Here is a 15,906-nt window from a genome sequence, read left to right as displayed (position 1 = left end):
TCAGAGGGTTCCAATTTTTAAAAACCCAGCTAGGAAAAGAAAAATGGAAAATTATGTATTTTTAAAAAACACATAGTTGCGACAGTGTGTGCGAATGAAAAGTCGGTTATTTATGTTTCCCAGCACAGAGTTATCACCTTCTCCCTGTTGTCATACCCCACTGTAGGCCAGAAGGAAAACACTGCAGGAAATGACCCAGCTCTACCAGTTCTATAACACCTGCAACGACTTTGACTCCTGGATGAATGACAAGGAGAACGGTTTCAAAACCTTTGAGCCCAAGTCGGACAATGTGGAGGTCATGCAGAGGAAATATGAGGTTTGTCCAATCTGCAATGTATCTCTCTGTGAACGTCCCACTTAGATTCCATACCCAATCTGTGTTGTCTCTTTCTGTGACCCCCTCCACCCCAAACAATGGCACACTCTGTCCCCATACCCCAATCTGTGTTGTCTCTCTCTGTGACCTCCCTCCATCCCCACCCCCGCCATCAACCACATCTCACTCCACATCTGCATATGTTGTCCCACTGGACTGGATGGTTGCTGTCAAACTATTACAGCTGACTGAAATGGTTTCATATTTCAGAACTTCTTGACAGAATTGGCTGCTGGGAAAGGCCGACTGGACGAGATTAACCAATTGGTGGATGAATTTGTCAAAAGTAAACACAGCAAGGAGCAGCAGATCAGGGCAAAACAGCAGGAAATTCATAAAAGGTGAAATCTAGCTCATTGAGCACCTTTGTCCCCAGGTGTTGTTGTTGGTCTGTGAGATTCTAAGTTGTGAGTTCACTCTGCACAGTTAGGGATCGAGTCTGTAGTTTAGTATTTAGATGGTCCGCTAAATGTAAGGTTCATGAGTTCACACTTTTAAAGTGGCTGAGGCTGCTGATCTTTAAGATATAATAACTTGTCAAAATATGTAGGATAAAAATACCATAAGAATAAGCATAACTTAGCTGTAGCACAAGAGGCAAAAGAAGATAGCATCAGAACTGAAGACCAGAGTTTGCAAAGAGCACTCAACACTTAGTGAGATTTGGAGGACAGTAAGGCAAAGCCTTAAGCCATTCAACATTTTGTAGCACTTTACAGTACATAAAGCCACTCAGCCTATTGAACCTGAGCCAGTTTATGAATGAGCTTTCCAATTAGAATTAGCCACACATCAATCAATTAAAGCGTTCAGTGTTGTGATGTGTGGAATAAACTCAAAGTCAACAGTCGAGACTCCTTAGTGTAATATCGGCAACAGACCCAGGGAGGGCAGTATGAAGCAATCCTCTCTCTATGATGTTTAGTTGTTCAGCAACTCAAATGTAATTTGACGTCAAATTTTCTTTGGTAATTCTCCTGTGAAGCAACTTGAAATTTTAAAAAAAATTCTTGGGATGTGAGCATCAATGGCAAGGCCAATGTTTATTGCTGATTTGTATTGCCCTTGAGAAATTGTGGTGAGCTACCTTCTTGAACCAGTACAACTCACAGGAAGGAGCTCCAGCAACAGTCAAGCCCCTCCCCTATTACTATATGTTCGGATAAGATCATCTCTCATTCTTGAATGAGCATAAAAAGGACATTGAATTGATAGGAGCAAACACCGCAGTGGTTCGCAGGGGTATAATTCTGTTTCAAAATCCATGTTATTGATTGTTGATTTATAGGTGGAACCTAATGTTAATTCTGAAAGAGGAGAAGGGGAAGGAGCTGATCGGCACAGCAGATGTCAAATCCTTTCTTCAGAAGTGCCAGGACACGACAGCCCTGCTGCAGGATAAGCTCGCTCTGCTCTCCCTCACTGAGATCAGCAACAGCAAGAAGGCTGTGGACGACGAGAGGCGCAAATTAGTCATGTCTGAGCGGGAGATCCAGGCACTAGAAACCAGAATCGAATACTTGACCAAAATGGCTCACTCGTATGTACCTGTTAATGAGGATCATTCACTGCAACTTGTTCGTACTGTGGATGTTGTTTGGTTCTCTGACTTGTTTTTGCATTCGTCAAGTAGAGGAATTTTCCTGTTGTAGAAGCCACTGTGGTGGGATGGGTTAGACACAGAGTAAAGCTCCCTCTCCACTGTCCTGTCAAACACTCTCAGGGATTGTTCAGGATAGGTTATATACAGAGTAAAGCTTCCCTTACACTGTAACCATTGAACACTGCCAAGGCAGGTACAATACAGACTAGATACAGGGTAAACTCTCTCTCTACTGTCCCGACACTCCCAGGACAAATACAACGCAGGTTAGATACAGAGTAAAGCTCCCTACATGCTTTCCCATCAAACACTTCCACAGCAGGTAAAACATGGGTTTAATACAAAGTAAAGCTATGCTACCTTGTCTCATCAAACACTTCCAGGGCAGGTACAACGCAGGTTATACACAATTAGCAAAATCAGTATAAATTTGCATTTTTGATGCTATTCCATCTCATCTATGATCTCAATATTATCCCCCGTCCTCTCACGAATCCAATTATTTCCTTAAGAGATTGGAGTATCTGTTTCAATGTCCCTTCCTGTATTCCTCTACACAACTACTGTTTGGTGATAAAGCTCCAAAGGTAGAATTTTAAGGATGATGAGTGCCGAGTCAGCATGTAACATACCACCGACTCTCAGAAGACCATTGCCATTTAACGCTCACTTGACTGTTGATTGGCAGCGGACAGACCTTCGTCCGTCCTTGGAAAGTAATCCCACCCGTGAGAGCTGTCGGACAATCATATTGGCCAACAGCTCTCCCATGTTTCCAGGCACAGCTTTGCAGTGGCCAGAAGAAGTACTTTAGCACTCTGCCTGGAACTATGTCCTGGGATCATTCTCACGGTAAGCTTCCAAGGGTGGGAGGGTAGGGAATGTCTTGGTGGTAGGGAAGGGGGCGATTGTTGCATCGGGAAATAGGCCAGGATGGGGGAGGGAGGACCAGAGCTCCAAGCTCCTGAGGAGTGGGCTCCTCAAATCTGAAAGGGCCTTCAGATTAAGGTACCCTCTTCCTTCCTGTCTGAGATGGAGAAAAGTTTATTTCTCTCTTTCTCACCATACTCTGTATCTGCCAGCCCAAAAAATGAGGCTGGGTGGGAAAAGGCCATTGAGTGGTCACTTAAGGGCATTAATAGATGAAAGAATGGGTTTCCTGCCTGAGTCCCTACCCATCCAACTGTGAGATTGCATCTGGATTGGGGCAGGGGAATCCCGTCCATGCAATTTGACAATCTTCGCCAATCTTCCCCAACCCCTTCACCCCACCCCATCCCCCCACCTCTGAAGCATAAAATTCTGCCCCATGTGTGAACTTCCATGTTGTTTCTGGCAAGGAGTTTATCTCCTCTGGTATTTGAATCTACTACCACTGAGAGGTAACTGACATCTGATATGTCAATTTTCTTCAATGTACTAAAATTGTTAGTTCATCTAGGGCTCAGGCACCAATCTCAGTGCGAGTGTCATGTTTGGAACAACTGTACAATATTACCACATAACACTCCTTGAGGTCCATCCTGCAGCTTGTAATATTATGTGTCAGGTGGCTGGACAGTGTTAGGCGCTCCTATATCTAATGATGTGTGCTATTTCAGAATTCAGGGCACCAATCCTGCAGAGAGTGCTGCTATCATGGAGCAGGTGAGTGAAATGGAGGCACTGCTGCAAAAGGTGAAGACTCAGGCCTCAAAGAGAAAGCAGCTTCTGTCAGACGCTTACAACCAACAGCGCTACAACCAGGAGAGCAAAGAGCTTCTCCTCTGGGCCGGCACCATGAAAGACAAGCTGAACAGCAAGGAAATGGGATTTGATGTGGGCTCTGCTGAAAACCTTCTGAAAGAACATAGTGATCTGCTGCTGGAGATCAACGCACAGAAAATCAAGTAAGAAAAGCACCAGTGAAAAGCAACCTCTCTTACCGCTAGAACTGCAGTGCAGACCAGCACTCGAAGTGGAAATGATAAGTTAATATGTAGGTCCTGTGTTTGAACTGAAACTGTAGGGCGTTGGGTGGGGTAGAAGGCAGGGAGGAGACCGATAAGTACAAGTCAAGAATGCATACACTGTTGCATGCATGCTTCTCAATCTTGAACATTAATCTACATCGAAGCTGTTCCAGTTTTCAGTCTACATCATCCCTTCAGTTATCAGGGACTAAAATCCCTCGATGCCTTTACAATCTCAGGTCTGATGATTTCAAATTCTGACTCCAATCAAGATCTTGTCATCCTTTTGCCTCTCACCTAATTTTCACCATGTTTTGTTCATCTTATGTTTACTGATTTACATAGGCTCCCAATCAGACCAGGCCTTAATTTCCTCAAATTCCCATCCTTGTGTTCAAATTCCTCTATGGCCTTCACCCTCCCTATCTCTTAACCTCTTCCAGCCCTTCAATCCTCTGACATCTCTGTATCATCGATTTTCATTACTCCACCATTGGCTGCCATGAATTTAGCTCAGTAAGAAGTCTCACAATAACCAGGTTAAAGTCCAACGGGTTTATTTGGCAGCACAATCTTTCGGAAAGCTTGTGCTGCCCAATAAACCTGTTGGACTTTAACCTGATGTTGTGAGACTTCTTACTGTGCTTACCCCAGTCCAACACCGGCATCTCCACATCATGAATTTAGCTGCCTTGGCCTTAAAATTTGGAATTCTCCATTGAATCTTCTTTTCATCTCTATTCTTCTCGTCTCTTTCAGACCCTCTTAAACATATCTTTGACCATGTTTTCATCAGCTGTCTAAATATCTCTTTAAATGACACAGTGTAAAATTTTGTCAGATGTGAAATGCCTTGAGATATTTAACTATGCTAAAGGTGCTATATTAGTGCAGGTTTTTGTTGAATGTCGTTGGTTCCTTTACTGTTCCAATCCTCACCAACACAGCATCCAGTCAGCACTAACCTCCTACATGTGGCTGTGCTCACCTTGAACAGCTTCTCTTCAACTTCACGCATTTCTTCCAGTTAAAAGTTGCTATGGAAACACACAAAGCCATGATCTTTCTTGGAGGTTACATAGAGTGTTCTTTGTTCCAACCTACTCAGGCCCCATTCCTTAATTCTCCTCAGCCATATTGTGTGGCCGCTGCTTTCTGCTCTCACTCTGATCCTTTGAATTTTTAATCAATACTTTTAATTTCTACCCATGCCTCACCTTCACTTGACCCATCTCTGTCTCTTCTCTCTGCTGTCTGCACTCCTCTCTCTGTCTCTGTTACAAACTCTCAGATTCCACAGTTCCCTGGATTATCCTTCTTTCCATCTTGTTTCCTGTAAACGGGGCGGCACGGTAGCACAGTGGTTAGCACTGCTGCCTCACAGCTCCAGGGACCCGGGTTCGATTCCTGGCTTGGGTCACTGTCTGTGTGGAGTTTGCACATTCTCCTCGTGTCTGCGTGGGTTTCCTCCGGGTGCTCCGGTTTCCTCCCACAGTCCAAAGATGTGCGGGTTAGGTTGGTTGGCCATGTTAAAATTGCCCCCTAGTGTCCTGAGATGCGTAGGTTAGAGGGATTAGTGGGTAAAATATGTAGGAATATGGGGTAGGGCCTGGGTGAGATTGTGGTCGGTGCAGACTCGATGGGCCGAATGGCCTCTTTCTGTACTGTAGGGTTTCTATGATTTCTATGATAAACAAGCCATCCTTTTCTCCTGTCACATTTCTTCCAATTATTCCACTTTCAACATTAGACCTTGGAAATGTTCTCCTCATTTTCTGCTACCATCGTCCTTCACTATGTCTGCCTTTTTCCCGAATCCTCTCCTTTCCCGCACAATGATATGCCTCCCTCCCTGCTTCTCACTTTCAACTTCACCAACTTCCACATTGGCGGGGTTGAAGATGAGAAGCAGCTCATCCTTTTGTCACCTCCAACATTATCCCATTATTTCATTTATTGTCCTGACATTTTCTTGCCCTGTCCATTCACATTCTTCTACACCACTGTCTAGGATCCAAGATACTCCTTCAGTATGGGACAATTATCATGTACTTCCTCTAATCTTGTGCACTGTTCATGGTCGCGCCTCTCTAGCCAACTGAAAATCTAAATTCTGTCTGGAAGTTGGAATCTAACCTTCCCCAAGCCCCAACTCAACACAAGAAGCTTCACAGAACTGATAGGCCAAATGGCTTGCTTCTATGCAGCAAACGTTTAATGGCTAGTATCATGGTTTAGCACCAAGGACTTACTGGGTTACTGAGGCTGTGAGCCATATCATGGGAGGAGGGAGAATCCCCATAGACCCCTCTGGCAACATCTGGTAATAAATAAACCTCAAAAGGGCAGAGGAAAGGTTACCAGGCTGGGGGGAAGTATGGAATTGATGAGAATAAGATGCTGCAGTTAAGCCAGGTGCAGCTGGCCAACATGGAGTTTATAATAGGTTGTGGTTAGGAAATGTTGAGTGGTGTTAAAATGCTTCTTCTCTCTTTGAAAGGTTCAAGGAGCTGCATGACCTGGGGAATCGAGTGATAAAGGGAAACTCTGCTGTTCCTCGAATGATGCAAAAAATGATGGACATGCAGGTGGAGTTGGAGACTGCGTGGAAGGAACGAAATGAAAAGCTGCAGGAAGGACTTGAGCTGCAACAGTTTAATCGGGAGGCAGATCACATTGAGGCAAAATTCTCAGGCCACGAAGCCTTCCTGAAGATCAGTGACCTTGGGGTAACCACTCTCTGCTTCTTACGCACCAAACTTCCAATTGTACACATGGGCCTGGCAAGTCTGAAATTGTACATCCTATGGATTGGGTTCAGAAGGTCTTTCCTCTTGAGTGTTGACGCTGTTCAAAGTGAAGAATGAGTATTTTCTCCTGCTAATGATTACTCGTGTTACCACTGAATACTAGGTACAGCACAAGCAGGAAACTGGATGGAGCAGTGGCTTAGCACACTGCCTGTTCAGTCTTAGGATCCAGGTTCAAACTGCTGACATGCAAGTTTCTTTTCTCTACTGACTAGAATTTTCCTAAGTTAGAGCACAGTATCCTAGTTACCATGCAGGACATGTAAACCAGAGGTTCTGAATTTATACCTCGCCATGGTAATAAATGTAATAATTTGTGGACTGATGGAATCAAAGTTGCTACTTCATAAAAGCGCAACCCCGTTCACTAATGTCCTCCAGGTAAGGGAACCTGCCATCCCTACCTAATCTGAGCTACACATTACTCCAGTCCCACACTATTTGGTTGGTTTTTAAGTGGTTCAGGTTGTCTAGGGATGGACAAAACAAAACATTTCCCAGAAGAAGACAAGTCAGGCTAAAACCAAATTGAATCTACTCATCCAATTATTAAGAAACTCAACATGGTGCCCGAGGCAGAGTGATATCTCCTAATTGTAGTAATACAGAGAAATAAGGCACTGGGTCAGGGGAGCACTGTACTACCAGCCTGTGGTTAGCTGAATATAAGGCAGAGCTAGTGTAGTAGATTTTGTAACTTTGAAGGACTCCAAGTGGGGACCTAAACTCGTTGAGAAGGTCAAGATGGAGATTGGAGCTGCATAGCCTGGTGATTTTCTATCCTTCAAAATTCTGAGATAATTCCCTTCAAACATTTCTCCTTATTGATTGTGGGATCATTCCATCGTATCATCAGAGGATTTTTGGGCATGTATTTAGAGAAAGCAGAAGGTAGCAAACAGGATTAAAAGCCAATTGGCATAAAGGGAACAGAATAAGAGTTAAGGGCACTTGCTCAGGATGTTTGGACCTGGGTAGTATTGTCCTACATGTTTCAGTTCTTGGACCACACCAGTTCACTGTTAATAATTTGGATAAGGGGTTAGAGAGAGTACTGACTAAATTTGCAGATGTTAATTAAAATAAGAGGCATGGTAAATAGCTCTGAGAGCCAAAGGAAACTAAGCGGATATTGATACGATGGTGCAAAAGGCCGAGTGTCAGTAAATGTGAGGTAGCAGATTTTGGTAAAAGCAATGATTAATCTTTGGAGATGGCTGGGCGATTGGAAGAACAGAGGAATTTGGAAGTTCAGGGTCACAAGACATTAAAAGCAACAGCTCAAATAAATAAAGCCATAAAAACATAAACCAAATACTGAGTTTTATGGCACAAGGTACAGAACATAAAAGTCAAGATGTACCAGAAGATCTACCTAAGATCACAGTTGGAGCATGGTGTGCGGTTTTGGGTTCCACACTATGGGAAAGATGTTGAAGTGTTGGAGAGAGAGTGCAGCACAGCACCTGGTATGAGGAAATACAAATATGAAAAAAATATGAAAAATTGGAGTTGTTTTTGTTAGAACAGAGGAGACTGGAACATAATTTGATCAAGGTATTCAAATTTATGAAAGGAAGGGAGAAAATAAATCGAAAGAGACTATTTCCAGTGGTTGAGAGATCTAGAATTTAGGGATATAGATGCAAGATTCCATGTAAGAGATTTAGTACAGAGAGCTATGAGATGCATTACAGTGAATGATTGAAGCAGAGACTGTGTCAACATTCAAAGGCTGAAGGAAAGGGAAATGAAGAAACATGGTGGGTAAATGGTTTTGGCCAGGGGATGAACACCAACACAGACTGGTTGGTGCAGGACCTGTTCTGTGTTGTAATTCTTTGCAGCCCAGACTTCCAAACCCTTTCAATTTGCTTGCTGTGATTCTGGAACTACCATTCATATTCTCCCTGCCAGTGGCAATGCATCCAGTCTTTCTTAAAAACATTTGTTATACTGCACCCACTAATTGCACAATTATATTTACCTTTGCCACCAAAAACATTAAACAGAGTCTCCCAGTCCTCGAATCCAGTGTCTGAGAAAATAACTTTCCTGGATTCAATTTCTCCAAATTAATGAAAAGTGTTGAGTGTCACATGTCCCTTTCTCTCTCTTCTGCTCTCCAGAGAATAAGGTTCCAGCCAGAGTTGATGATCCTTCCTCATGGCTTGGCCTCCAGGAACGCACTTTATGCTCCTTCCCTTGGTTGCCTCCAACAATCCTACCCCTTGTTTCTTGCCCCCTGTGACCAATCGGTGTAACCTGGTCTGGGCAGTGCTGGGGATATTGGCTGACATTGAGACATTAAGTTATTGAGGGTGGGTTTTAATCAAACCATGATGTGCCTGACCTTGACTTTATGCTGGGGTAGGATGCTCTAAGCAGCAATGCCACACAGGAGAATGCAGCATGCAGAGCAAAATCTGAGTTAGCACATTATGGGTTCTGGGCACTGGTTCTCAGGTCTCAGTAATTGACAGGACACAATACATGGAAAAGAAATACCTTTAAAAGTTACTTAAGCAGTGCCTTTCAGGACCTTAGGAAGACCAAAAGGGCTGCACATCTAACAAGGAACTTTTGATGTGTAGTCACGGTTGTAATGTAGGAACCAGTTTGCCCACAGCAAGATCCCACAAATGGGAATGTGATGATGATTAAATAAACTACTTGTGTGATGTTGGTCAAAGGATAATTGGCCAGGACACCAGCTGAAATCTCCTGTTCTTCTTTAAAATAGTGCCTTGGGATCTGTCTCATATCCAACTGAGAGAGCATGTGGGGTCGCAGCTTAATCTCTTCTGGAAGGCAGTTCCCCTGATAGTGCAGCACTTCCTCAGTACTGCATTGGAGTTAGTCTGGATTATGTGTTTAAGGCTCGGGATTTGGACTCAAATCCCATAGTTTCTGACCCTGAGGTGAAAACGCTCTCTCTGGGCCACACTGATGTTGAAGTGAGCCAAGGCTGTGAATCTCAGCACCAAGAGCCATAACCCTTTGAATTGTTTTTTAAGGATAACGTGGACTCTGTGAACAGCTTGTTGAAGAGACATGAAGACTTTGAGAATGTGCTGAAGCTAACAAACCAGAGGATTCAGGGGCTGCAAGACAAAGCATCGAGACTCACCCAAAACAGCAACTATGCTAACAAGACGTATGTATTGCTTTGAATCAATCGGCTTGGTCAAAGATTAGATAAAAACAGAAAATGTTGAAATACTCATCAGGCCAGGAGAGGGAAACAGAGTTAACATTTCAGGGTGATGACCATGAAGTTGCCTAACCTCCTGAGTATTTCCAGCATTTTCTGTGTTTAATTTGGAATTTCCGAATCCACAGTATTTTGCTTTTGTATTAGTCAAACAAGATTTGATTTTAACAAATCGATGTTCACTTCCATTTATTAGCCCATACTTTTCCTAACGCCAATTCATTTTGTCCTGAATGATTGCCTCTAAAGGTTCTGCACCCTGATGATAGGCTGTCTGGCCTGCAGTTGCCAAGTTTATCCCTCTCCCTTTTTTACAGAGAGTGCAATGCTCCAGACTTCTAACACCACCCACATACCAAAGGACACTTGGAAGATTGTGGCCAAAGCCTCCACAATTTCACCCTAACTTCTCTTAATAACCTAGGTTGCACCCTATTGGGACTAGGTGATTCATCTTGTTTTAAGTACCTGCTTTTTATTTTTATCTTATTCAATGCCGCCACTGTCTCCTTCTATGCTGCGCCATAGGCAGCATCCTCTTTAGTGAAAACAGATGCAAAATACACATATAGTATCTCAACCATGGTCTCTCTGGGGCACATGGTGGTACAGTGGTTAGCACTGCTGACTCACAGCACCAGGGACCCGGGTTCGATTCCTGGCTTGGGTCATTTCCTTTACGGGGTCTGCATGTTCTCCCCGTGTCTGTGTGGGTTTCCTCCGGGTGCTCTGGTTTCCTCCCACCAGTCCGAAAGACGTCCTGGTTAGTGCATTGGCCATAACTATAGTTATATTAGTTCATTCTAAAGTTTGTAGGGGAGATGGTGGCATGATGATAAGGTGACTGGACTGTGGGTTCAAATACCACAATCTTTTCAATTCAATTAATCAAATCTGGAGTTCCAAGCTAGTCTCAATAATGGTGACTTATCTGTTTCACTAATGACATTTGGGAAAGGAAATCTGCCATCCTTATCGAAGCTGGCCTACCGCTAACTCCAGAACCTAATGGGCAATTAGAGATAGGCAAATGCTGGCCTTGCTATGATGCCAAAAGCCTGCATTTCACAGCAGTATATTGTTTGCTAGATCAATGATTACACTTTAGGAGTGCTTCATGGGCTGTAAAGCACTTTGGGATGTCTAAAGGTCATGATAGGCACTATGTAAATGCAGGTTTTTTTCCACATTTTTCTAGACGTTTTCCAGAAGCAAATTATGGGAAAGAAAGAACTTTCATTTAACATGGCACCTTTCATATCTTCAGGAGCTCCCATTCTAATTCACAGACAATGAATTACTGTCAAAATCACTGCTGTCATGGAGGCAAACTTGGCAGCCACTTTGAATGCAGCAAGGTCCTGCAGTGATCATTGAGGATGAAAGAGCAGTCACTCTGTTCTGGTGCTGTTGCTTGTGTTGTGAATTGCAGAGATCTTGTTCCGAACTGTTTGGTATCAGGAATTGAGCTGTATGCAATATTTCTCCTAATGTCTAGGATTCAGAAGAGAGTGTTTACGATTAACGACAGATGGAATGACCTGAATCGGAGCAGTGACTTTCGGAGGACCAGGCTGTTCGAGTCACAGAAACTCCAGGTCTGTATCCATTTCAACAGTTTGATGATATTTATTTGTTTGAAAGAATGAAGTGGCATTTGTGTAGACATTTCAGATCTTCAGAATGGCCCTAAGCACTTCACGTTCAATGAATTACTTCTTTATTTGAAGTGTAGCCATTGACATTATGTAGGTAGAATCAGCAGTCATTTTGATAGAGAGTTCAGTGAAACAAAGCAGTGGAACATCAGTAAGGAAAGGAAACGGATCAAGCTCAAATCTCAAAGGGAGATAATAAAGGCACAGTTGTGGCCACACCTGGAGTACTGGGTAGAGTTCTGGTCACTGGTGCCCCACACCTGGAATACTGGGTACAATTCCAGTTACTGGTGTCCACACCTGGAGAACTGGGTACAATCTCAAGGTTGCAATACCATTGAAAGGAGGTATAACTGTTGGAGGTGTAAGGAAAGAAGCCAATCTGATTCCAAGCTTATGGAACCTAAACTTTGAGGAGTTGAGGCCAGTTACTGTGGGAAAGCAATGGCTCAGGGGGGAGATCATGAACATTTTCAGCATCCTTAAGCGATAAATGAATTAAACCTGACAATGTGATTGGCATTGTCACAAATAAACCTGGCAAACAAGGGAATTTGAGCTGAAACTTAAAAGAGGGAAAGTGTACTCTGGAATAGGAGGCTATTCACCCTTTGAGCCTGTTCGACTATTCAGTTGGACAATTTCTGGACACAACTGCCCTTCAGTTGTAATTATCCACCTTTATTCCATATCCCTTACCTAGCAAACATCTAACAATCTCAGTTTTGAAATCTCCAGTTGACCCCCAGCCTCTTGAGGGACACAGTTCCAGATTTCTGCTGTCCTTTCTGTTAAAAAGTGCTTCCTGACTTCCTAACTGAATAGCCTAGCTCGAATTATAATGTTAGACCACTTTGTTCTAAACTTACCCACCCAGGAAAACCATTTCTTTCTGCTGATCCTATCAAATCCTTTAAACATCACCTCTCAAACTTCTAAACTCAAGAGAATACAAGCCTGGTCAATGCCATCAATCTTCAGAATGTAACTTTTTTAGCTCTGATACCACTCTGGTGAATTAGTACTGCACCCGTCTAAAGATATATATCATTCTTGAGGTGCAGTGACCAGAACTGAACACAGTACTCCAGATGGAGTCTGATCAAAGTCGAAATCCTGTTTTAATCCTTTATTTCCTTCCCTCTAGGAATTTAATAGAGACGTAGCTGAGCTTTTAATGTGGATTGATGAAAAGTACGAGATTGCATCGGATGAATCGTACCGAGACCTGACGAACATCCTCCGCAAACTGAAGAGACATGAGGCTGTGGAGAAGGAGGTGATGGCGAACCAAGTTCGAGTGGAGGACCTGAGGAAGGTATAACCGCTGAGGTCCAGTTAACTGAGGCTTCCTTAAAGCACACCCATTGCCAGTCTTTCACTCAGAGACTCATAAGAAACACACATTGCCCACCACCAACATCCATCTCTGGAAGGATAGTATGTTAAAGTCCAACAGGTTTATTTGGTAGCAAATACCATAAGCTTTCGGAGCACTGCTCCTTCGTCAGATGGAGTGTTTCCACTCCATCTGACGAAGGAGCAGCGCTCCGAAAGCTTATGGTATTTGCTACCAAATAAACCTGTTGGACTTTAACCTGGTGTTGTGAGACTTCTTACTGTGTTCACCCCAGTCCAACGCCGGCATCTCCACATCAGGATAGTATGTGTCAGGGTAAAATACAGAGCTAATTAATTATGCCTGTAACCCTCTTGTCACAGAGGCTGCAGAAACATTGTGTGATACTGAGTCTCCTATCAATGGGGTAACTGTATCATGTGATACTGGGGTATGAGTTACAATGGGTTAACTGTACCGTGTGAGTCTGAGGTATCAGGATCAGTGAGGTAATCATACTGTGATAAGGGGTATCGGGGTCAATGGGTCATTGCACTGTGTGATAGTGAGGTTCCGGGGGCTCCTTACACAGTTTTGTGGATCATCTTTTCTCTGTTACTTCAGCCAACTTACTGATCTTGTGTTGTTCTAAGTGAATATTATTTGCCGGATATTCTATCACATGAGGTCTAATAAGCTGTCCCCATTTATTTCTAGTTTGCTTAGAATGACACAGTGGGGGCGATTCTCCTGTCCCGCTGCGTTGATTTTTTTAGTGCAGCGGGATGGGAGATTTCAGCAGGGTTGGATTAGTGCGATTCACGCTGGGCGACCGGCCCCGAGCGCGTCTCCCAGCACCGGATTTCCGGCACTGTTTAAATAGAGATTTAAATCTGATCTAAATACAATCAATGGGCCTGGGACTAAATTCTCCAGGCCCGCTAGCCTCTCCCATCCCACCAGAGTGTTTCACTCCAGCGGGGATTGCACTAGCTCCCCACTTTCAGGACTAGTGGCCTGACCCCGCTGGAATGAAGGGGAGGCAATCGGGTGCCCTAGGGGGTTGTGCGGCCAGGGGGTGGTGTCCCCTGGGCATGGGCCCTCTGGCAGTGCCAGCCTATGTCCCAAGCACTGCCCAAGGGCAAAGTGCCAATGCTGAGGGGGTCCCTTGGCACTGCCCATCAGGCATCTGGCAGTGCCAAGGGGGTGGGACCTATTGGGGGTGGGGCCTAGGGGGCAGGGCCTAGGGGGAGATCGGTGTGGGTGGGGTGGGGTGGGGGGGGGGGTGGGGGAGAGGGGGGGGAGAAGAGGGGGGGGGGGGGTCCCACTGCCACTCTGCCACTCTGCCACTCTGCCACTCTGCCTAGGGATCGGTCGGGGAAGGAGGGGGGCCAGCGTTGGTGAGGGTGGGGGAGGGTGGCTGGAAAGATCGGGTGGGCTGAGAGGGGAGGTCGGGGCTGGGCCCAGGAATGGTCGGGGGGGCCAGCGATCGGGCCATGGGGGGGCAGAGGGCCGGCATTGCGGGGCTGGCCAGTGGTTGAGCTGGCGAGCAAAGATGGAGGCTGCCAGTGCGGGGTCACTGCGCATGTGTCGATCTCAGCACTGACAGATTGGTGCATGCACAATGGCCCTCCCAACACGCTGATTTCAGCCTCTCCAGCAGGAATAGGCCCTGCCCCCGAAACGTAATGATATTACATTTGTACATTTGGTTGTTCAACAAACTGACTCTCATCTTAGTCAATTAAATATTATAATGACCCTGTATGTCTCAAAGTTAACTGTCATTGTAACCCCAGTTATCTAGTTTTTCCAGGTCTCGGGCTAACTAAAGAGTGATGGGCTGCTGTATTTCCGTTTACCTTTGGATCCAATTTAGCAACTTCACCCTCTCCCATGAACAGACAATTCCCACCCACGCCCCCAAACCTGATTCCCCCAGATCCGTCTAATCTCTCCGCCTGACGCATATAATCCCCTCCCCAGCCACTGGCCCCTTTTTTCCAGCCTTTCTGAATTCTTTCTCCCTCCTGTGTACTGTGTGTCCTGGTGCTGAACTCCTACCCACCCGCTGTGGTTGGGAAACCAAGGTGAACAATGTTAATTGAGCCCTGTCGTTAAATTCAGCAAGATTTCAGCAAATCTGATCTTCCGGGTTTCCCAACCTGAAGGCTGCCATTGCCCCTCACCCCCACCACTCGCTTACCATCTTTAGATTAATATGCAGCCCTCCTAAACAGCAGTAAAATTAGTCAAATCCGAAAGTTCCAGGGACCAGATAGCAACAATAATAAAGTGGGTATTAAATTATATGTATGTCAATGTTCGTAGTGTGACTAATAAGGTTAGTGAAGTACAGGCACCAAATGTCACATGGGGATTATGAAATAGTTGTATTTAGAGACATGGCTCAAACAAGACAAGTATTCACAATTAGGCAAATGGCCTTCTATGCTTTAAGCTTCTATGACTCTATAATAAGTGTAAACTCATCTTGTATGACAGTGATTGAAATGTTTAGTGACACTGGTGTTACTGTATGTGTTTATGTTGTATTTCAGACATGTTTGTGTTTTCACCATTAGACAGGCAACAATCTCATCCAGGAGAAGCATTACGCCAGGGACCACATCAAATCCCAACTTATGGCATTATGGGAGAAGTGGACAAAGCTCCACAATAAGCTGGCGGAGCGTGGGGACAAAATGAGGCAAGCTGGACAACAGGAACAACTCATGGAGCTATTGCAGGTGCGCAAGTGTTTAACATGGGGGCGTGGGTACTGTAGCAATGGCCGGTTATGGGGCGCTGTTTCTTAGGGTGAAAGGACCCGTACTGAAGATTATGACAAGTAAGGTGTTGTTTTCCTTTCGGGTGAGATACCCATGGAAACACAAGACAAACATTAGATTGTTGCCTGCATTTTATTCATTCCATTAGTTGCATAGAAG

General features: G+C 44.6%; 1 protein-coding gene across 1 annotated transcript in view; it reads left to right on the top strand.

Annotated features, from left to right (window-relative positions):
- Nucleotides 1-15,906, top strand: part of LOC144506901 (spectrin beta chain, non-erythrocytic 5-like) — a 69,143-nt gene that overhangs the window by 50,024 nt on the left and 3,213 nt on the right. The window contains exons 16-24 of the mRNA XM_078233254.1: nt 167-319; nt 590-720; nt 1,668-1,919; nt 3,584-3,871; nt 6,435-6,663; nt 9,762-9,901; nt 11,457-11,556; nt 12,764-12,934; nt 15,541-15,705. Coding sequence (XP_078089380.1) covers nt 167-319; nt 590-720; nt 1,668-1,919; nt 3,584-3,871; nt 6,435-6,663; nt 9,762-9,901; nt 11,457-11,556; nt 12,764-12,934; nt 15,541-15,705 — 1,629 coding nt within the window. The remainder of the gene's footprint in view (nt 1-166; nt 320-589; nt 721-1,667; nt 1,920-3,583; nt 3,872-6,434; nt 6,664-9,761; nt 9,902-11,456; nt 11,557-12,763; nt 12,935-15,540; nt 15,706-15,906) is intronic.

Source organism: Mustelus asterias, chromosome 18 (assembly GCF_964213995.1).
Source record: "Mustelus asterias chromosome 18, sMusAst1.hap1.1, whole genome shotgun sequence".
NCBI classification, from domain to species: Eukaryota; Metazoa; Chordata; class Chondrichthyes; order Carcharhiniformes; family Triakidae; genus Mustelus; species Mustelus asterias.
The sequence above is the reverse complement of the archived record's forward strand: the minus strand, read 5'-3'. Positions and strand labels throughout refer to the sequence as shown.